This window comes from Pagrus pagrus, assembly GCF_965226575.1.
Source record: "Pagrus pagrus genome assembly, chromosome: 5".
NCBI classification, from domain to species: Eukaryota; Metazoa; Chordata; class Actinopteri; order Spariformes; family Sparidae; genus Pagrus; species Pagrus pagrus.
This window is the reverse complement of record NC_140189.1, coordinates 25,689,712-25,713,586: the sequence shown is the minus strand read 5'-3', so window position 1 is coordinate 25,713,586 and position 23,875 is coordinate 25,689,712. Positions and strand designations below refer to the sequence as shown.

General features: G+C 40.5%; 1 protein-coding gene across 2 annotated transcripts in view; it reads left to right on the top strand.

The window, feature by feature from the left end:
- Window positions 1-23,875, top strand: part of pcdh11 (protocadherin 11) — a 137,579-nt gene that overhangs the window by 47,191 nt on the left and 66,513 nt on the right. Inside the window, exon 4 of one of the 2 annotated variants that reach the window (XM_084352434.1) lies at window positions 7,756-7,815. The exons of the other annotated variant lie outside the window; for it this stretch is intronic. Coding sequence (XP_084208560.1) covers window positions 7,756-7,815 — 60 coding nt within the window. The remainder of the gene's footprint in view (window positions 1-7,755; window positions 7,816-23,875) is intronic. 2 annotated transcript variants of the gene reach the window in all.

The following is a 23,875-nucleotide window of genomic DNA, read 5'->3' as shown; positions in this document are numbered from 1 at the left end:
AATGCGCGGCTAATGTAATTTTGAATACACTTAATGCTCTGCTCACCCGACTAGAGAGAGAACTGCAGTAGTAAATTGGTTGACTGTTGCTGATAAGCTTAACAGCAAAGCGGCATCCAAGCATTTGAATGAGGGCATTAATGGTTGTTTAAAACAGGAATAATGAAGTGACAACGACAGTGTTGTGTTGCCTCTTGCTCTTGAGAGGAGTGTCTGCCAATGGAGGAAAATGGTGACTTCTAAAGGAAATCAGCAGAGAAGTATTACTATAGTAGGTCATCAGAAGTTAGAGAATACTGTAATTGCGGACCGCAGAAAAAAAGGAAGAAAAAAAAAAAAAAGCTCAGCCTCATTTCAGGATAATTGTGTCTTTATATAAAAAAGCAGCTTCACACACTCTCACGCGTGCACACACAGATATATTCAGTCACGCACTCACATACGAATGCGCAAACACACGCACAGACGTCCCTTAATCTTTCTGACACACACGCGGGCACACTTGCGCGCAAAATACACAAACAAGCACAAATGCAGTGCACAAACACAAAGCGAAATGTCCTCGCAAAGTAGATGAGCCCCATTCTGTGTCGAATTGAAAGCATCTGCAAAGCCAGTTCCTCTCGGCCGTGGAGGCGTGCATCAGCCGGCAGAAGCGCCTGCTCGGTGTCCCAGAGTGGCTCGCGTAACACTTGGCCTGCTCCCTTGCCACTGCCTGGATCAGAGAGGCCCACTGCTATCATCTAGGCGCTGGCAGCAGTGAGGCTAGGCTTAGAATGACAAATTGGTTAGAGGGAGTGAGTGACGAGAGCAGGCCAAGAAATATACTTTGAAGAGAGAAATGCATTCCGGGTTGTGACAAGCATGCCGCATTATATGGTCAAGTGTACAAGTCTGACTCCCGCCATGTGGATTGATCCGGATCCCAAAGACACTTAAATGAGGCGAGGCTCTCTCATCAAGACAATGCCAAAGTATTTATCTTAGAAAGTCACCCAAAATATTACTGGATTAGAGAGCTTTTCAGCGAAGTCTCTCGTCTCGTGGCCTCAATTTGTATCAAACTGCCCCTCCTCTCCCAAACTATCTCAGCAACAGTGATTTTGTGGTGTTTGCCTGTTAGTTAATGTTTTAGACGCTGACAGCGTGGTAATAATCACAAGTCTCTAAACAGACATATAATTATATGCAACTTAATCCGAGGAGACCTCGCTCCTTCTAAATCGGGAAATAACTCATTTGAGACAATTAGGGAAAGAATCAGCAAGAATTCACGTTTTTTCATAACGCCATGCAAATGTGACTCGCACTGATGAATCATTGATTCATACTCTATCACTTAATTCACTCTTTCGACAAACTGATCATTTACAAATGACTTTTTCCCCGTCGTGATCATCTGTGATTACACCCGGAAAATAATGCTATCTGATTACAGTTTGGCAGAAACAGTCTTTTCTAATGAAAAATACGAGGAAGAAGCGCCATGTTTAATAAATATTGTTTCGGTTAAGAATTGGGCTGCAGCTGGAAGTAGTGAGAGTGCATACATGGTGTGATCATGTGGCTTTTGTCTGAGGTAAAATATATATATATATATAAAATAAAATAAAAAATCAAGTCAGCTCCTCTCTCACTTGAAGCTTAGGTGCTGTAGCTGCCAGCATTGAGTCAAGGTAGAAAAACTTGAAACTGTAAGAAAACAGAAAAAAAATGTGTGCAGCAAGGTAAGAATTATAAATAAAGGCAGCGCTATCACCAGGACAACTGCTAACAGCTACTTACTGTATTCTTTTAATGCAGCCATGACTGTAGCTACTGTTAGCTTGTTAGCTCAGTTAGCCGTGCAGCTAGCCGGACAGCCAGGGGAGCGTTGGTGTTTACACTGACAGCACAGGTGCTTTAGAGCCCAAGGAGACAGAGATTTATTGGTAACACCAGGGCTAAGTGGTTAGCATTGTAACTTCAGTGGCTATCTCTTCAACACAATATATCTTCTTTAAAATAACACCAACACTGTTGTTTCCTCACATTTTGTTGATATGTTTTTAGTACATTTTTGAATGTTTTGAAATATATTTTTTTTTACATATTGCACCATAATTGATACATAAGCCTTTGCTGAGCCACTGGATATGCAGTGCACGTGTAGCAGTCCTATGTTTTTGTTTTGTTTTTGAAAACATATTTTTCCTAATGTGAAGTCATAGATAAAAACAGTGTTAAGCTTCCTCGACATGTTTTAGATTATTATAAACCCACATCGTATGAAATCCCGTTCAAGTTAATCCACAGCGATATTGCAGCACTTGTAGAAACAATCCATGGAATCCAGAATCACACGGACGGCAAAGGATCTCTAGAGAATGAGGATTGGCGATCGATTGGAAAGTGACTGGCTGCTCGGTTATTGGAGGTGCATTGAATTCTACCCGGCGAGAATAAAATATACTGGACATTTTTCACAAAATATATTCAAACAAATCCAAAACAGCCCCAACAGTTTGCAAAGAATAATGAAAATGAACCATTGTGCAGAGCATTGTAACATTGCCACATTTGTTAGTCATGCCCATTTTGAACACTGACTGAATTACTAGTATGTGGTCCTGCTGTATTAGAAGTGAGTTTGGTCTAAACACAGCAGCTTTGTAGGTTGTAATTACATTGTTTTTCTGCAGGGTTGTTGGCACCTTGGTCAAAGGCAAGCTCCCGTGTGCCTCTAGGACTCCCTCTCATGTAAATTAGGCGCTCTTTCCTTGCCAAAGCAATCATGACATTGCACTGGTGCAATGCTAGGTCTGCAAATAAGCCATGTCAGAAGCGCACACACACAAGACACCGGATGTAACCCTCTTCGATTCCCTCTCTGAGCAAACTGCAGAGCTGTACCAGTTGGCATCTCTCACATTTTGGTTTGAAGTTGTAGAGTATTTTACTTTTGTTGTCAAATTGCTTTGCAAATGAGGCCCACCCTGGCACAATTTCAAAGAGCTTGTGCTATATGTGCAGCTTCCTCCAGGCACTACTTTCTGAACCTTCATCATTCTGTATGCATATGCACAGTGCTGCACTAAGCTCGCATGGAGGACTAGATAAACATGCCAAGCTGGGAGGAAGATGGAAGGCAGCATGCTTATGTCTTGTCAGCCTGTCTGTATGTTGTTTCTGTGTTCCTCAACTTGACTGACATGGTCTATCTAATAACATGGCAGGTAGACAGTATGAAAGCCTCGTAGGTTTTTGCCCATTAAAATGATATTCAATCATTTTTTGATGGGCTTTTTTTTTTTTGCCCGAAACCACGCCTTATAATGATTCAGGACTCGAGTGCCATTCACATTGAAAGGTTGCGTTGCTTGAAGCGAGATCAAAATAATTGTTTTGATATGTCCTGGGTTTTTTTCCTTGGCAATGACATTAATAGGGGGTGATCGTACGACGAGGATAAAAAATTTGTTTTGAGGTTTTGTTGACTAAATTTAAGCCACGGATCCCCTGGCTCGCCGTTATAGGGTTTTCGTCTGGGCATCGTGGAAAAGGCATTGCTTTGGGATACAAGTGTTGCACATATTGCGTGTCCCTTTGATTGCATGTCCAAGTCAGCCACTAAATAATAATAATGCAGGGATTGAAACACTGCAAAATAGCCCAAGGCTCAGAAATTGCTAATGAACAGCAGCAGGGTGCAGTTGGGGGGTGCATTTGGGGGGGTGGTGGTGTTGCGGCATCTGAAACCTTACTTCCTGTTTTCAAAGGCAAATAATCTATGGTCTCTTTCTTTATGCTCAAAACATCTGTGCCGTCGCCTCAAACGCGGGGAAACATTAAATGTATGAGTAGCTCAATGCACTGAGAAGAAAGGCATTATACAGGGCCAGAAACAAAACCAATTTGGGGCTAAAATAAATATGAGTCTTCTTCTTCATACATGTCATAAAAGTGTTAAACAAACTTCAACACATGGCAGCTTTATCTGGCATAGCACTTGGGTTTTACACTTGTTACACTGTCTTCTTTCGCTGCCTGTCATGAGGTCTTCTCACACTGCAGAGAACCATCAAGCAGAGGGAAATCCATGGAGAGCGATAGAGACAGAAGACAAGAAAAAGAGAATATATTTGGTGCGATGTGCTGCAGATCAAAAACATGGCAGTCACATGATCAAAGGCATTTGATAATCCTTGAACTACATTGCTCCTTTAATCCTAGCGAGAGAACTATATTTTATAGGGGGAGGGGAGGGGGAGAAACAATGTCAGGGCGGCAAACAGAGCCAGAAAAGCAGTAACTAGCTGCTGGAAATGCATTTTACTAAATGCAGCATGGCACTTTTGAGGGAGTCGGCGAAGACGACGGTATAAAGCCTCCTTGTGTGTGGGGGGAATGGAGGATGAGCTGGTGGGGCTGGAAACACAAATGTGCCACAAGTCCCTGTCCACTCACCACTGAATAGTGCTCTTGTTTTTTTCATGGGGCTCGGGGAAGTTGGCTTGTTGAATGTGACCAGACTACTTTATACTACATCTGGCACATAGAAACAGAGGGCAAGTTACGCAAGGTTTGGGCTGATATTCCTTTTAAAGGGACAGTTCACAATGACATCAAATATACATTTTTTTTTGCATCTGGCCTGTAGTGCTATTTATCCATCTAGATTGTTTTGGTGTGAGTTGCTGAATTTTGGAGATATCAGGTGTAGAGATGCCTGCATTCTCTTGAATATGATGAAACTAGATGGCACTCGGCTTGTGGTGCTCGAAGCACCAAAAATAAAACAAACTCGACAGCAATGTCTCCTTCCAGACTTCCAGAAATCATGAAATTATGTTACTAAAAGGAGACCTATTATGCATTTTTTTTCCTTTCCCCATGTTTTATATAATATAAATGTTCTTGCGCATGTAAAACATATATAAAGTTAAAAAGTCTGCACCAGCAGAAGCTCCTCTCTCCCACAGAAAACACTGCTCCTGAAGCGCCTCATCGCAAGTCCTGCATTTAAATCTGTGTCACCATGTCACACATTCGCATAATTTATGCCTATCGGCTAGTTCAGCCCGTAAAAATACAATTTAGCACAGCTGCTCTGTCGTTGTTAGCGGTGTTGGGTCAGGTATGTACAAACTGACCCATCAGAGCAGACTGAGTATTCAGGAGGGGGGCCTTAAAGAGACAGGAGCTAAAACATAAAGCATTAAAGCATTTAAACCTTTTCCCACAGTCCATATCCATATACAGTTTTGAACCTGAACGTGTTTATAATATGTCTTCTTTAAAATAATCCACATACCTTGCCGCGACCAGTTTAATGTAGGAACTATTTTCTTTCTGCCGATTTTACCTAAGGCGCAGCAAAAAGGATCTTTGCTAAATCAGCATGTCTCCAAGAAATCAGACGAAGAAACATCATGTTTCAAGTATCTTTCCGTTTCCTCAGAAAATAAATTTTATTATATATCATAGCATTGTGCTCTCTGGGCCTCATCGGATTACAACAACCACGCCGAGCACTGTGAAAAGACAAAAACATCAATATGTGGTGTAATCCAAGACCCTCTGTTGCAAGCCTTGTCAATAGTGTTTGCCTATCAGATGTAAAATGTTCCAGACCAAAGGTGAATTGAAAAATGACAGTAGTTTTTTTTTTTTTTCGTCTTCTTCGACATTTTCCTGTTTTATATGATCCTCTCGCAATTGTGTTTCCTGTAAAAACAGGAGTATGAGTTGTTGCTCACGAAGCTGAACATCCACATCCACACGGATGAAAAATTAATGATTAATAATTACCTTCTACATGTGTGTGTGTTAGAGTGTGACAATGAAACAAGGGGTAAATAAAAAGTGATGTTTTGTTCTGCTCAAAGAATAAAATGAGATTGTATTAAAAAAAAACAACGGTGATTATAGCCCGGGGAGATCTTGCTAGGTGTTTGTTTGTGTGTCCAAGAAAGGGAATGAGATTTAGATTATCTATGGTTGGTATCAAGCTCAAACAGCTTCCTTTATTTACTACAACTAAAGCACTGAATCCAAACAGTTTTCAGCAACACACACAAAAAAATGCTTCTTCCACATCATTTGTGCTTTCAAATTAAAACGGTTGGACTACACAACCCGTTGTTTACTTGCAATTCTAAACGGATTTAATTAAATCTCTTAAGAAAACAAAACATTTTCTACTCGGTGAATTCTGTTTGGCTTCTGATTTTTCTGCACTGATTACACAGAAGATTTTGACCTTTTGATTTTTTATTAGCACCTAAAACCATTCTGGCGTGACTGGGAGTTGTCAAGTTGACTTCAGATGGCAGTGGAAACGTGTGCTGCAGGGTTTTTTTTTTAGGCTTTTCATTTGCAGTATTGTTACTCTTGATCAACCAACAGCGGCGGTGCAGGGCAGGATCATTAGCATATTGTAAAAGCTCCGGCTCAGGCCAAAAATTAATTGGACTATCCTCGGTTTTTTCGTCCACCGCCACTTCAATCAGAAGTATACAATATTTAAGTCACAATTCTGAAGGCATTGCTTGAAATCTAGGTCATTGTGTTTTTCCCCACCGGATATACTATCATACCATCTACATCCCTGCAACACAAACACAAGCTAATTCGATTTCCTGCTTTCATCCCCAAAGAAAATAACTCGTGTTTATTTGTCACATCAATTAAGATATCATGGTTATATAGTCTACTCAATCTGTAGGGAAGAATTTGTCTGTTAATTCCACCGTCCCAGTAAGACCCATTTATTCATTTATATTTCATGACGTGGTGTTTATGCAGTGAAAGCCTGGCGTTTTTTTTTTTTTTCTCTCTCTCTCTCTCTCTCTTTCTCTCTCTCAGTTGCCTTGGCTAGTGAGGTGTTCTCCTTCTACGTTGCAATGAAATATAGATGTTAAGAGTCTGGAGAGTTGAGTGTCTCATCTGTCCTGGTGATACCATAAGGCAGCCATTAATAGTGTCAGGGAGCATCAGACATACCACAGGCACATAATTGGATATGAGGGCATAACTGAAAGCACCTGCTTGAAAATCAACAGGGCCTTCCCAGGAGGCAGGCCCTTGGTAGATTCCCAAAGAAGTTTGCAGAGCCCGTTCACTCTCCTGCTGGGTTTTTTTCCTCAGCCACTGCTCTTTTTTCATTTCTCACTGAGGTCAGCTCAAAATGGCTTCTTGTTTTCCTTTTTTGCGGTGGCATTGTGAGTATGCAAATACTTTGGATCTTTGCATAATCACAAGCAGCGGGACCATCTGTTGTTGGCTTGTTGACTTACCTTGTGTCTGCTTTTAATGGTGTTTTCTTGTATCTGAGTGATGTATTGGTGTATTAACAATGTGATAATCAGTTAACCTCAAAAAAATGCATCCAGGCGTGTATGCAAAAGTCCAAACATATGTTCAGTGAAATCTTCTGACAAAGACAGATTTATAATCTTTGTGGAGGGATAGAAGGAAGGGAAAACTGGCAAAACAAAACAATAATACATCACCATGCCCACTCACACGATGCACGCTAAGATGATATTGTCAAGATAAAGATTTAAAATGTGACTGTCAGAAAAAGCTGTGGTCTTGGATTAGTGGGCGGCAAAGACCTGCTTGTTGATTGAGAATCTCTTAACCCCTCTAAAAGATATTGCAGGAAATGCTAATGGAACGGACCCAAAATAAGCTGCAACTACTGTCAGTGAAGATTTGCTGGGAGATGCCCTCTACTGAAAACATGTCCCTGATAATGTGTTTTTCTTGTAGAACCTGAGCCAGACACCGGAAAAGTCTTTTAACTCGCCGCCCCCCATTTGTCCTCATAAGGTAAGCTCCTGCTTGCTTTCAGGCCAGAGAAAAACAACATTATGTGAACTAATTGCACATATTTTAAGCCTCTAATGAATGGCTGTTTTTTCATTTGTGTGTCTTTTCACATTTTCAACCATCTCTATATCACGTCGAGCCCCTGCTCATCTTGTCACATACTGTATGTGATGCTCCGTTCGACTATCACAAGACTCAAATTAATTTGCTGATCAGTGATTCTAAAAAGAAAATGTTTTCATTTCTTAAAAGTGCATTGAAGCATGTCTTTTCTGTCCCTGCAATATCTTTCTGTCTGCATGTTTTTATTCAACGTTTATTTGACATGAGGCGAGAAGGGCAGATTTATTCAATCCTAATTAGTCCTGCACATGCACAGTCAGAGTCGTCACTTCACTCTGATGCTCTCAAGTTGTCTGAAGTAACTTTCCCCTTCACTTCCTGCTCCTGCATGCGTGCCTCTTGCAAATGTGATAATGTGCTATGTAGTGAAAATCACACAATTTCAGTTCACTTAGCACCAAACGTGTCAAAAATGCCTGTGTCCTTTTCTGGATGAATGGCTGGTATGGTGGAGAGTGGCTTATTGCAAGAGTGGACCTTAGTAAAAGGAGCCCAATGGAGGGGAGCTGTCTGACAGCCTGTCATCAACTGTTCAAAGCCTAACACGGCTCTACATCGCTAATGCACAGCTAGCTGTCTAAAATGACTTTGGTGGCATTGAAAGCTGCAGACGCTGGTAGGACAGTAAATAATAATAAAATATGATACTCCCCGCTGCGTGTCTGTCATTGGGAAATCACGAGGAAGTCAATCGACTTTTGTTTGGAAGTATACGTCTATATGGAATAGACTTTCGATAGAGTTCTCGTCCTTCATATAGGACGAGAACTCTCATATTTAGGTCGTTCGTGGTCAGAAATCGTCTCGCAGAGTCTACTATAGGATCGGATGTTGAGATAAGTTTTAACACAAGGACAACTCTCTCTCTCTATAGCTCCACCGATCATTTCTGTCTGTGTCTTTCTCTCACTTGCTCACTTTCCATTTGTACACGGCTGATCAGGGCTGTTGTAATGGGGAAACACCGTGGGTTTGCGGAGAGTGTTATTCACGTTTTAGCTGTTAGCAGCGGAACATAATCTCCCTCTAGTCAGCTCACATTAGTCTCCATGATCCGCACCAACCCAATATGTGCAGCGAATGCAATGGGCCAGCTGGGCTAATTTAGTATGTCAGTCAGCTCAGGAGGCTGGTAAAATGAGTAAATGGCTGGATATGATTTATACGAGAAGAATATTCAGATTATAATGGCTCTCAGAATAGAATATCCTCTGTCTTTTTACACTTCTCTTCATCTGCATTGTGTGCATCCCCCAGATAGATAGTGAAATGAACAGAGGGCTTTTAAACTGACTGCTCTGTGATTATATTAAGAGTGTGAGAGTGAGAGAGCGAGGAAAGAGAGGAGAGGGAGGAGATCGGGTGCCCGAGCACTAAGTATATATAATTGCTTCTTGACACATTGGCCAAATTCTGCAGTGCCAGGATCTGAGCGAAGATGATTAACGGCTGTCCGAGTGGGTGGGCACGGCAGGTCGTTCAGGGCCTTTGGTTTCCATAGCGATCCTAGTATAAAGGCCATATATTGCATACTGAAAAATCCCAGAGGTCCACACATTGTTAAACTACAATTATAACTCAACATCGAGAGCATTGTCTGTCCGCCGCAAACTCTCTTGTTCACCCGCCAAGCGCTTCCGAGCTTGCTGATTTTTTTTTTTTCCTTCTATTTTACTATATTTTCACCCCTATTTTTCTTAAACGGTCTCCTCGAGCTGGCGAGAAGATAAAGAGTGAAAATCTTGCATTCTGTGAATAATTGATGAGTGAGCTCACCTCAGAGCATCATTACAGTACGGCAGTCAGGGTAAGAGGTGAGGGTAAGATCATATTTCTGACACTAGGCTTCAGGCGGTAGAAAATTGTGTCAGTTTTTCACAAGGTTTTCTTCTGAATCTACAGCATGAATAACAGCCTCTCATTACAGCACAACAGGATAAGAATGAAATGTGAGCAGGGATGTGAGCATATATACACGTTTGTGTATACAAACATTTGTTGCACAGGTGGTAAACAGAAATTTATGCCACATAACTATTAAGTGCATGTTTATTCCTGTATTCGACAAACCGTTGTATAGTAGCTAGTTCAAAGACTCCTTTGCTATTCGAGGGCAGCGCTCTAGCCAGTGAGATTGTTTGTGTCTGACTGTTTATATGTGTGTAAGAATGTGCGTGCATGCATGCATAAGTGCATGTTATGTGTCTATGTGAGCAGTGCAATCTAGTTAGGTGACAGATGGAGAGGGCAAGGATGGGGGTGGGGATCAAGCACCTCTGACAGTATGGGGCCTGCATTGTACCCTGTTCCTGCCAGCTCTGAAATTGCTAAGGTAAACTAAAGCCGTGCAACTCCGGGATGCCGTTTCACAGTTTTATTTTCCACACAGAATGAGAGCCTCTCCTGTGAGATGTCACCTAACAATGGAAAAGTCGAGTATGGGAAGCCGATTTGGGCAGAAACTCACGCCCTGAAAATGTGCACACTGAAATTTCACCTGCACGTGTCTAAGTGTTCGCGCGAAAAATATATTTTTAATTTTAAGTGTTAAATTTGTGTTTCTTTATTTTCTTACCATAACAGAGGTGTTGTCTCTGTCTCCTGCCAAGGGACTATAGATGTAAATTAGCTTTTGAGCCTTTAAGATTATTTAGCACGCACACACTCAGATTTCCACACACACACACACAATAAGTGGGAAAAGAAAATCAACCCTCAGAAGTATCTTTTTTTATGATTCCTTAAACAGTCTCGTATATCTAGCGCTTACTGCATTAGCACCACGCTAACACATAATGGTAATTACCAAGAACATGCTAATGGTAATCAGCATGCTACACATGTTGAACATGAAAGGACACATGCTCGTACTTGCAGGCATGTCTGCTTTTATTTATTAACTTACTTATGTTACAATATGTATCGAATTGACACCCGAGTATCATGACAGTACCGAATCAGGAGATAAGTATATCATCCCAGCCCTACGTCCCGCTGTGTGTGAAGGTGGTGAGGTGTGAACAATTTCATTATGTTTGTGCATATTTTCAATACATATGTGCACTTTCTGTTTTTACTCTAATCTGCCTCCCATAGGTTGGATGACAAACACGCTAGTCAGACATCCTGCTTCTCAAAACACTTTACCCTGTGAAGCGACCAGGATGCAATTGTAAACACACTGATTGCCACAGATAAAATGCTTAAGAAACCCTGTGTGCAGGAGCATTTTTAAGCTGGGGAAAGGCCACTGAATAGGCACATCTTAATGATGATTCATTCTGTATAATAAAAGACAATCCCTCTGGCATCCAAACAAGAGGCTAGTCATGCAGCAATTAAGCTTAGTTAAAGGCATCAAGCAGACTATGGGTGGTTAGTAAGGCATCTTCCTGGACATGTCCGCATGCACGTCCTTTTCGCATGCAAGCGCACGGGCACGCACATTCACTCACTCAACCCCTCTCACATACACGTACACAAAATTCATTTGAGGTAAATGTGATCTCAGAAGACAAGCAGCAGCAACCCACGGCTCCATCAGGGTGCCTGGGGTTGCATTGGTGGCCATCGTCAAACAAATAATCCTTTGTGACTGAAAAAAAGACAATCCAAAAGGTCATTTGTGACCTCTGGGACCAGTACTGTGCAGCATCTGTCACTAGCAAGCACCACATGTCTGTGTCAAATGGCAAAAGGTATGCGGTGCAGCCAGCCTGCCGTGTAATAAAGGCAGTGGGCCTGCATGTACGTAGCATCGCGGCCACAGTTGCATTAGCAGGGCTCTCAGGTCTCCTGGCTTATCTGCAGAGGAACCAACATGTCATGCTGTATACATTACTGTTCAGATACCTTGAAGGGCTGGTCACAACATGCAAGCTTTAATATTTCATCGCTTTTGAAGGCCACGTGTGGAATACTTTATAAATAAACACGATTGCACTCACATTTGTGGTGGTAATCTGACAGAAAATTCCTCAAATTGTATTTGATGTCATCAAGGAGCTTTTTAACTACTTCAAAACAATTTTCCTTCAGATGTATGGCAAACATAAAGATGGGTAACAGATTACATTTCATAGATAGAATAAGTATTCAGCATATCATTCATTCATGTGTGTGTGCCCTTTCATGCAGTGCTCTTCCTATAATGGTTTATGAGGTTGAGGTAATCCCCAGGGGAATTACTGACATTGACCGGCCTCCATGTTTGATGTTATCTCTCTTGTCACACAATTTCCACAACAAGGGTTAGTAGCATCAAAAATTCAGGGGAAATTGATGAAGGAATATATAATCCATGCCTCCCTCCCAACCTGCCATGCTCATATATCTGCATCAGACCACACCTCAATGTGGAACAAATCAATAATATTCCATTTCTAACCAAATTCCTCCTTTTGAATGGTGAAATCCAATCTTCACGGACACACTAACGAATTGGATATCCTGACAGATGCATTAAAGAAAGAAACAAAAACACAGCGATGACAGGGGTGATTCTGCAAAAGAAAAAAATACATACCTGCCCCTAGGTGTGTATATATATTACACACACACACACATATATATATATATATTGTATGCAGGAATTGCATATCTCACAAAATTTCATTCTGAATTCTCTCAAAGTGCAAATGAGGCAGAGTTCTGTAGATTTCCCAGGTCTCCTGCACCGTAGTTTCTCTCTCTCTCCTGCTGGCTGTCCTTCGCTCTCACTTGCAACAGCATATCTCTCCCCTACATCCAGCTAAACCAATCAGGGATTTGAGGGCCTCACTTCCAATCAATTACCACCCAAATCAGTGCAGAGGCCTTTGATATAGAATCATTTGTCAAATCAGCGCAGATGGCTGGGGGCAGGTACCCCTGTGCCATAGGCCATATCCACATGGAAATCTCTGCTCAGGGTGGGCTCTCCTGACGCTCCCCAACCTATTAATGGCAAGTCATTGTGTGCTCCAGGACTGCAGTCCAGCTGCCTGGTAGCCTAGATTGCTAATGTATAAGCATCTTAGCCTGACCGATGGATAATACCAAGTCCCAGGGTCTATCTTAATGATTTGGACTATTTTTAAGGCGGGGGAAATGTGACTTTCGCAGATCCTACTTGAGGTGCTCATACGGTTAGCATAAAACCTGCAGGAGGTGTACCAAGGTGTTTAAAATGCAGCTTTATCACATTTGACCTACTGCGACAAAATATAGCATGATTCAATCCAATGTAGCAGAGGACCCGATGATACCCAACAGAAATTCAGATTTTCATCATGCGAGTCCTGCAGGTGTTCACATGTGCAGCATTACCATGTTTTCTCTTGTCAACATCGAACTGACAACATCTTTATTCATCAGTACAGTGAGTAGAGTGAGTGCCTGCCAACGTCTTACACTAATACCCAAGGAGGAGGTAAACAGCACAGTAGTAGTGTGTGATTTAAATCATTATAATTAATGAAACATGGCTGCAGCAATCTAATTAATCAGAGATCTATATCAAGCAAGGGTGATGGTAAATAAAATGTGTGCAAATGATTACAGAGTGACTGGAACAAGTCCAGTTGCCTACGATATAGCACTTAGTATAGCCATGACCCTGATGATTGAGAACCTTCATCAACATATTACAAGTAAGTGGTAAGTAGTAAGGCATCCATATCATTAACCACAACAAATAGCATCAATTCCTCCTCTTCCCTGCTGCTCACATCTTTTTTTACAATGTCAATTCTGCACTCACAAACTGGCTGTTGAATGGGGAAAGTTTCCAAACATGAGGCACTCCTCCATAGATTGCGCCATTAATGCGTGATTGGTTCATTCATTAAACGGGCTTTGGAGAAAAGCAATTTGCCACTGTTGATGTAGTGTGGAATAGTGGGAGGAATATTAGATGTAAACGCTCTTCTGTTGGAGTTTTATCATCAAAATCCCAAGCAATTTCATCTAAATGAGGACTATAGTAAAGTACAGTTAATTGAATGGAGCAACTCCTTCATCTCTCTTAATGACTCAACACACATGCATACAGCATTTGTATATGTATATGTCTTGTATATGCTGGGTCAGCTATACACATACGCTGTGCCCTTCAGTTGCACTTCTTAGGTCAGTGTAGCGAGGCCTGTTTTACATTATTTTTGCTTAGGATTTGCTGCTCTGGCTTCTAAACATTAACCAAACTATGTCACCTATGACACCTATCACTCACAGCTAGGAGCCAGGCGTATAAATAGTATGCACATCAACCATCAATACGCCATTACCCACACATAAAGCAGGTACTTACAAAGGATGAATGTGCGGTGAGAGTATGAGCAACTCATGCAGACTTCTGACACTGATAAGATAAAGCGATAGGGGAATATAAAGTGTGAGATGCAACCTTGTTTGTTTAGCTTGTTTTCCAATCTCACTGATTGTGCTGTTGCAGTCGGCACCGTTATGTAAAATTTCACTTAAAGGCGCATTTATAAACTTAATCTTCCATTTTTTATGAGTGATGAATTGTAGCGATATCTTTATTTACTTTCCAGCCATCATCTCCCAGTTATTAATGAGCTTTTAATTTTTTTATTTGTTAGCGTGAAGCACTTTGTAAGTCTGTTTCAATATGAACTCTGCAAATGAATCATTGATCAACCTTCTGATGTTAAATAATGCCGATTGAGATATAACAGCAAGGATGGTTTGCAGGTATGTCTGATTAATTAATGATACTGGTGCTATAGATAAGCACAGCCATGCATAATGATAGCTGCTTCAGTGCTGTTGGAGCACATTGCTGATACAATACAATCAGTGAAAATTAGTTCTTTGCTGTTCTTTTTATTGACAGGCTTTAATTACCTGTTTGTTTATCAATACATGTGGCTGCTCTGACTCCAGTTTATTTGGGCATTTTTATGCTACTTCATATATTCTATGTTTTGACTGAGAAGAAGAGGCAGACGTTGCATAACACACGTTAACAGAAGTGTGGAAATATTTTTTTTATGTGAATGAATCAATGTCTCTCTCAAATTGATTGATTGTGGATAAGATTAGCATCATGTTACAAAAGTCATCCACTTTCTTGTTGTCGATAATAATTTAACCAAGCCTAATTTGTGTATGTCAAGGATAGCTTGCTGCAGGTTGGGTGATAATAGAAATAATCAGTATTATACTGTATATGTTGCCTTAAATGACACTTTTTCACTGGTGAAGATAAAATGCAGTATTGATCAGTGATGTAAAAAAACAACAATGACAATTAAATGTTTTAGAGAATACTACATTGTTTAATTTAGGTCTAGTTTAAAAAAAAAAAAAAAAAATGAGATTGAGGCTATATGTGCCAAAAGGAAGGTCTCGACTGTTATTCCTTAGAAGCAAGCTCCGGGTTAATAATGTTTTGAAATGTATAAGCCTGTACACATATATATTTAAACTGACCTAATGGGGGAATGGCATTACTTCAGTATGGGTTACGAAGGTTATTCATTTTTTTTCCCCCAGCAATGACCAGTCAACCATTTCTAATTCTCAGACAGGCATTGAATTCCCTTGGTTGAAACATAAACAATGCAGCAACATTATTTTTCTCTGACATTAATTTTCTTGGCCAGGTTGTCTTGTAATTGTTTGCCATTAGAAGAAAAGTGTGTAGTTAGATTTCCATGTTTAATGACTTAAACAAAGCCTTCGAGGCTTCATTAGTTTGCACAGTGGTGCGGCCCAAACTAGATTGTCTCAGAAATGGATCTCAAAAGTTAAAGCAAACAAAAACTTGTGTCCTCAGGTGATCTCGCCAGTCAAAACTGAAATGAAATAATAAATAGATAAATAAATATATAAATGGAAACCTTCGAAATCTAAAAACCTTTAATTTATAGATGAAGCATTAATCATAGAATGCTCAAGATTCATGGTTATGGTCTAAGTTTTATAAGAGCTTACTTTAATGATTTTATTCATGAGCAAAGTATTATTCAATGCCTTCATGTTTCAGTGATGTATCCTGGCCTCTTATTTTTTGCTCCCTACCATTATAAATCAGTGCAGTGCTGCAGGATGACACGGATGCCAGCCCTCAGTTCTCTGTGCGAGAATAAGTTCTCTGTGGTGTTTGATACACGTTCTTTTAGACTCTGTCCTCAGATCAAAACAGCAGGTAGAACAAAGATCGCCCAAATTAGAAATGAAAAATAAATCTCAAAAAAAAAAAAAACTCCCAAGGAGCCAATGACCGCGAGCGTACTAACTGAAACGACCGCAGCGGCCGGTTGCTATCTGCAAACACATTCTACCCAAAGCCGTGTTTTAGCAGCAATCAACATAATCATCAGCAAGCTGTAATCGCAGATAGCCTAGTGGGTGTGTCGTCTGTTCTCCAGTTTCACAATTCTAACTCATCATACAAGCAACACTTTCACTCTAGGTGCTAATCAAGCTGCATTTCTAATTCATGTTAATGTGTTTCCCTGGATGTCATCACCTCTGTTTTATGAACTGAAGAGGTTATACATAGCATAACTAGTACACACGAGTTAAATCAACTGCAAACATATGATTGTCTTGTCAAGGATATCCCGCCATACACTGAGAGGTGTCTCAGTGTGCCTCATTATTTTTCCTCCTGTTACTTTTCTTTATTCAGCGCACTGTAGTTTGAGTATCAAAAGACTGTTTAGACAATAGTGAGTGTCATCTCCTAGCTTTGCACCAATTGCAGAGGACACAGTTCTGATGTCTTTATTCCGTGACATATATTTCATGATCTCTTCAAAGAAAAACAAAAAAACAAATGGAATAATGAGAGGAAATTGCAGTTTGGAAATGATTACAAGCGTGTAAGCTCTCTAGGCAAGAACATGCTGCATTGCTCAGGATATTTTTCTCACCCTCTGCCTTTGAATATTTCACACTGGCGTAGTCTTTGGAGATGTAAGTCATACTGAGAGAATTTGACTCTGCATGCTAAAAAGGCATAAATATGGGTGGAAAAAAAAACACAACCAGCAGATGACCTTATTACGCTCAGTGTGTACCATGCAGTAGCAATATTGCCTTTATTTGTCATTATTACCACCCGCCATTACTGTGAGTGGGTGGAATATCAATTTGACAAAGAGGGCCTCTGACTAAATGTTAAGGAGCCCCCCTGTCATGTGAGACACATCCCTACTGTTCTGAGTGGGCTGATATGGCAGTGTTTTACTACTTATGGATATTCAATAGAAGAGCACAGAGCCGGTCTTGCTGTAATAAGGCATTTACCAATGCAGAGTAGCACTGTGCACTGTGAGAACATATGTTAATGCACTTGGCTGTGGCCAGAGAAACAGCAAGAGGTTTGGGAAAAAAGCACATGGGACTGGCCTCCTGGAGCATACATTTGCCTTCTACAAAGATATTAATATGACTGGTGCTCAGCGGTGGAAGAGGAGAAAAATTACCCTGGCAGTGAGGAGAAGTTTGTTTTGGTGATGGTGATGGACCCCAATTGGGTGAGGCAGGCTGGGGAGGAGAGGAAGCTCTGTACTCGGTGGCTTTTGAATTACATCAATGGCACACTTTTAACTGACTGCACTGCCAGAAAAACTGACATCAACATATTTGAGGAAGATATGCGTGGAGCAAATGGGAATATGACTGTGAGCCTTGTCTCTGTGCTTTATCAATGTTTTACCAAGACTGCGCCATTGGTGTTGCAAGAAAGGATTTGTCTGTGTTCACTTCTCAAGAGTTGACAGTTACACTACACATTGGAAAGAAGTTGTCAGTTGAGGAAAAATATTTAATGAAATGTATGCCGTGCGTAGTACAAGTTACCATTAGGGAACAGGAGGGAAAATTATGTCCTGACCCAGTATTTAATCTTACTGCCTTTTTACTGTGTGTCCAGACACGTTTTCTACCAACAATGTGTAGATGTATAGACTTTATGTAGACAAGGATTTGCTGCAACCAAAGACAGTAAGTAATTGCCATGCTTGGCTTTCACATTCATATGGATTACCTGAGAAAATATTCATGAACTTGGCATTGGTATCACTGGAGATGGTCGGAGAGGCACAGTCCTAAATATTCCTAAATATCGGGCATGTTGACTGTTAATATTTTATTGGTTGCGGCAGTGGTAAAAGTACTTCTTTAGTTCTGAGTGCATTGAATGTTAAACAGCGACTTATGTTTTTCTTCCTGTGTGTGCAGTCTCCTTCTTTAAACAATCATGTCTATTGGCTTGTTTTGCAGTCTGTTCTTCAGCTTTTATTACCATTTCACTGGTAAGAAAAATAAATGCATGCCCTTGCCTGGGTGTCATGGGCTTTTTACAGCCCGCAACATCTCTACTTTTTTAATCCATTAAGAGCAAATGATTAAAAAGAAAAGATACGGCACAAAATTAACACATTTACAATATTAAAAAAACAGTGCCAGTCGTACTTTTTAACTTAACAGCATCATTGAGATTCTTCAAATGTACTTGTGAGGTTTGGTAAATACAAAGAGTGTTACTGATGATTAAACTGCATCAGTGATAAGCAGCCTGGGCTATTATATTGTAGTCTTTCAGTTATACAAAACTTGTATACACAAGTTTCCTGGGGAGGTTACTGCAGAAATGACTATTGGTGATACTTTTGGTGCTCAGTGAAACACGGTTAAGTAACAAAGTATCGTAATAACTGACGTACTAGTGGCACTTTCACGGCTTTAAAGATCCCATTTGTACGATAGTTGATTATTGAGTCAAATACCGACCCTCTGGGTTTGGTGACCAGCCCGACGGACCAACCCACCTGGGAAATCTAAAGCATCAGTATTTGACAAGTTGGGAATGAGACTCAATAATCAACTTTCTTACAAACTGGACCTTTAAAAGCATTAGCTAAGTGGGCTAAGCAAAAATAATATTGTTAGTCGCTCTAAGAAGCGACTACCGTGGTAAACACCGGTTCCAGTTAAGTGACTAGATATGCCGGAAGTCGTGCCCAAAATTTGCACAAGGTATCGTGGGGGCTAAAATTAAGGTGGATAACAGTCGCTGTTTGTAAACCAAACAGGCTCTCCTCACCCCTAAATGACTGCACAGGTTGTTTTCCAGTGACTCCCAAATCCAATACCATTCCCAAAACAACACGACTGCGGCAGGCGTGGACCTTTGTTGTACAGTCCCAGTTTAGTCAGCTTTATGCCAAACTTGGTCAGGCTTATGAACAAAAAGTACTTGGTTAGGTTTAGGAAAACATTGTGGTTTGGGTTAAAATAAGTATGTTACAAATAAAACTTAAAGGTAGGGAAGGCAATTTTGGAGAAAGATAGTTGATTGCTAATTCTCATTCCCGGGTCGTCAGGTATCGTTGCTTTGGGTCATTATTTGACCCTAAATTCTAACCCAAAGCGTCTGTATTTGACGACCTGGGAATGAGACTCAACAATCATTATTCCCCACACTTATGTTATGTACGTATATAACCTCAGTTATGTTATGTACATTCAGTTACATGAAACACTCACAGGACTTTCACCCAGGAGATTGCTGCTCATGTCTTATATGGAACCAGAAGCCGACAGATTAGTTATTTTAATGTACATCATTTAGGTCATGTTTGTAATGTAACTTTTATGAAACTAACACTCTTATTTTAACCCAAACAATTGTCTTTTCCTGAACCTAACCGAGTTGTTGTGTTGTGTCTAAATCTAGCAACTGTTTCTCAACATTAACCACGTGATGACAATCATATAGGTCATTTCGCAGTCAAACTATTCAGTGGTTCACTTATGAAGATGTGTTGAAATTGTAATAACATAGGAAAAGCAGTATGATGTTTTTTTTATCTATACATTTATCTGTTTACCATTTAAAAGATGTTTTTCTTAATTCAGAAATACAGTAACATGTTCAGAGGTTTAGGTTGGTGTCCACTCCCTAGATAGCAGCAGTGACAGACACACACGCAATGCACTGTAATGCACTTATCTCTTAAAGTGGTCATAAAAATGTATATCTGTTGATCAGATTACATAAAGCTGGAATGGTGACAGATGCACTCCTTTTTTTAAGTGAGTCTTGTCAAAACTCAGAGAGAAAGGTTCCTAATCCTCGGAGACATGTATCAAGTATTATCACGTCTTGTTCTGGGGTTCTCATTGTAATTTAAACAAGGGCACAGTCGTTTGGATTTTAAATGTTTCACAAGCTTCTTTGTGAAGTCCTTATGCTTGTGATGATGAGTGAAGAGTGTCAGTGAATACATTTCGAAAACCCAGATGAAATGAACTGAATGACATTACTCCGAATCGTTTGGCTATCAGCTGTGTTTGTGAATTAAAGTCAGCAGAAGCTCACAGTTTTCAGGAGATCATTTCCATAAATGTTCTGCAAATCATTAATCAGTATCATCATTACGCTTCATGTTTGTCAGTGAACGACAGCGACTCGGGCTCTTTGCTTTAAACATGAGCCTGCGATACAGGATGTGATTGCACATCACAATCTATGGACAATGCCTCTGCCAGTCTCAATGAAGAAAACTGTCAGACGTTACAATAGGAAGGGAGAGCAAACGTATGAAAAATTCACATTGCAGGCAAATCTTGATGAACTGAAATTTTGACACATGGAGGGGCTTTCCATCTTTTCCACCGTGTTTTCTCTTTGACTGTGCACATAATGGCTACTTTATTCAACGCACCTCCCCATTAATGCAGCTCACTCCTCCAGACAGTGAGTCAAGCCTTTGTGACTCACTATGCAGGCAGACAGAACATGCAAACAGGGTTGAGAGGTCCATTAAATGTCCAGAAAAACCTGCAGGCTCCATGCATGTGTCACTAACATCTACAGTATATCTAGTGTCATCGCGGTAGGCACCATTTTCTCTGATGATGATACACGGCGCTGTAGTGTTGAGTCGTGTGAATATCTGCATACTACGACACACATGGAGGGAGACCATTAGACTTTGAAATAGACATATTATTGAGGCTTCAGTATAGGCGTCATTAAAACCGAATCCCTAAAGAGTGGAGAAATCTTTACTTGTCTTTCACATCCTTGTTTCTGTTGCAACATACATATGATTTGAATTCAATTCAAACTCCATGGATCCATCCCCTGTTGTCGACATTTCTTGGTACAATTAGGCCCATAAATATCACATATTCTTCAAGCCACAGCAAATTTATCAGATTACTCAAGTGTTTTTTCAACCCTAATGGTAGCATAAATAATCAGTACTGTACATAGTGTAATAAAAAAGATGGGACCAAGTCAAATCATCTGTAACATGACCGAGTAGCATGGACATTAAAAACCTCCAAAAATCCTCCCTTCTGCCATTGGCGGTCAACCATGTATAGAAAGGTTGTGGGTGTAGCTAAGTGTTTTGTCAGCAAATAGTAAGTGCAACATTGCGGATAATATTTTAATGCACTAGGGCCTAGTGAATGCAATGTTTCCGAGGCACTTACTTTCTTCCTGTCCATCCTCTTGTTCTGTCTTAGAGCCGAGCAAGCTGGGTGGCGGGTCTTCATTTCTCGTAGATGCGCATGAACAGGAACATATAGCAAAGTAACACGTTCTCACTCCCACCTCGTCAAATGTGACAGCTTGGTCAGTGGCTTGCTATCACCAAACAATAGAAGAATGTAGAGGTACAGCAGGTGGGATGTGCTAATTGAGGGAATGAATCTGAGAAAAAAAAAAAAGCAGACTAACTATTCAGTTGTTGTGTAGTGCAAAAAGGAAACAGCTTAAAACATTAGCCAAGGTGACCTTATCTAGGGTGTGTTGATGATAGGGATCATTCTGCATTTCAGTAAAAAGACCTGATATTGCAGGAGCTTGACTGAAAGCAGAAATAATGCCTTATCTCTGCCAGTACTTGGTGTGTTTGTGATATTTTTGCTTCTATAAATACAGCTAACGTTGTTGCTGACCAGGTGCAACCCTTCATATTGACAGTGTGCTGTTTTTTTCGAGCAAGATAATGTGTCATTGTCTCAAGATGGTGCCCAGGAAATTACTTTACTTTCCTCCATTGGTCTGCAGAGCCCCCAGATCACAGCCTAATAAAACACTTTTGCGATGAGGTGAAGTGTGATGTTCACAGCATTCACACCGCTGAAAAACTGCAAAGACTCCACTGTCAAGTCGGTATAGATCAAAATCCCTATGGAACATTTCTGACACCTTGTTGAATCAATGCCTCGAAAAGATTGTGGCTGCTCGGAGGGTCGGAGAGCGGCCCTACACAGTAATGCCAAGGTGTACCTAATAAAATTGTCAATGAGTGTATTTACTATACTGGTAAAGGACCACACTTCAGTCAGAGACCTCCGGCTGAAATATTCCTTCCCTTCCTTGGCTTCTTAGCATAGACACCATGACATCCTGAATTTGCATAGTAGTAAAGATCAATGTAGCTCTTGGAGGCTGGTGTGACACTTATTCAAAACAGCTCCCCTTTTTCCCCAGTGTAGTCTGGAGCAAAAGGGGGTGAGCAGGCAGTGAGTGATGTGGGTATAGAAAGCCAGACACTTCCTCAGCCGTAGTCAGCCTCAAAGAGCATTTTGTCATGTATCTTCACTTGGTAAAGTACCTGCAACCCTCTTCACATCACTACTGAATCAAGGTCTGTTTCACACTATTTGATGCTGTTTGATGTCAGCTGAGATGTGAAACAAGTAACAGAAGAGTAAAAAAGGCACATATCTCTAAAACTGGCGTAGGTTTTTTTTTTTTTTTTTTTCGGTGTTTATTTTCTTTTCTTTTTTTTCCCATCTTCTTTTAGCACATGAGCGATTTTGGGTAAGTGATAATTATTAAGTTAGATGTCACCGCATTATGAAGGATGTCCTTCAAGTCGTGCCTGATTCCAAGGGACAGCTTGACAAAACTCACTTTGAATTTGGTTGAAAGCACGTCTAATTGAATTTTGATACGTAATTAAATCAAGCAATAAATCAGCCCAGATCCCACTGCAACCGACAATTCAACACTCCTGAGCACCACAAGCTAATTATGATGAAGTTATTATCTCAGCCAAAGGGAGTACTCTGAATGGCTCCTTCTGCATCATGTAGAATCTTTTCAACTAGAATGTACTCAACCTTGAGGAAAGGGCATCTCTCATATTAAGGATCCAAAAGATCCTATAAATGTCACCCGCTTGGTTGCTAATGTACCCATGTTGAAACATCGGCCCACTTTAAAGCAGGTGATTACTTAAAGCGGTCCTGGTGAATTGTTTTTGACTCACTTGTGCAGATAAACACGCCGATGCACCGAGACAGAAATTATCTGTTGTGTTGTAAGTCAGCCATTACAGCTGGTAGTAATTTCTCTCAATAATCCCTTGATGTGTAGGAAGTGGCTATATTGATTTAGCATGGATTTAGAGCATCATCCTCATCATCTGGTTCCCAGTCTCATATGGTTAATCAATTACACTCCCCTGGGATTTAAGTATGCTTTAGATGCCATGCACTGCTCATGTAATCTCATGACATAAGGTATTAAATGAGATCTAATTATAAATTTGCAGCTATGTGTCATATCATACTCCTTTAATACCTTCACTAAGAAGACAAATTGGTGTGCCAGTACAGAGGGGTGTGAAACAAATTTTAGAAGTTAGTTATGTCTCTCGTATGATCCCTGTAAATAAATACGCATAAATGAATAAAATGTGTTTTAATGACCAGCCTGCTTGAAGCCGAGAAACCTTTCACAAACACATAAAGAAGTGAAAAAGGCGTAATTCTCTAACTCCCCAGACAACCTTACTAGATCTGGCTGGTATGGTTTTTGTAAATTAATCCTCTGCAACAATTACCGGAGTAGCCTCCTTCTGCATAATTTGATGAGCAAAGAGAACATTGATGAACTTTTTTAATTATTACGCCGCTTGGGATTCTGACACAAGCGCCACAGAGGAGGGGA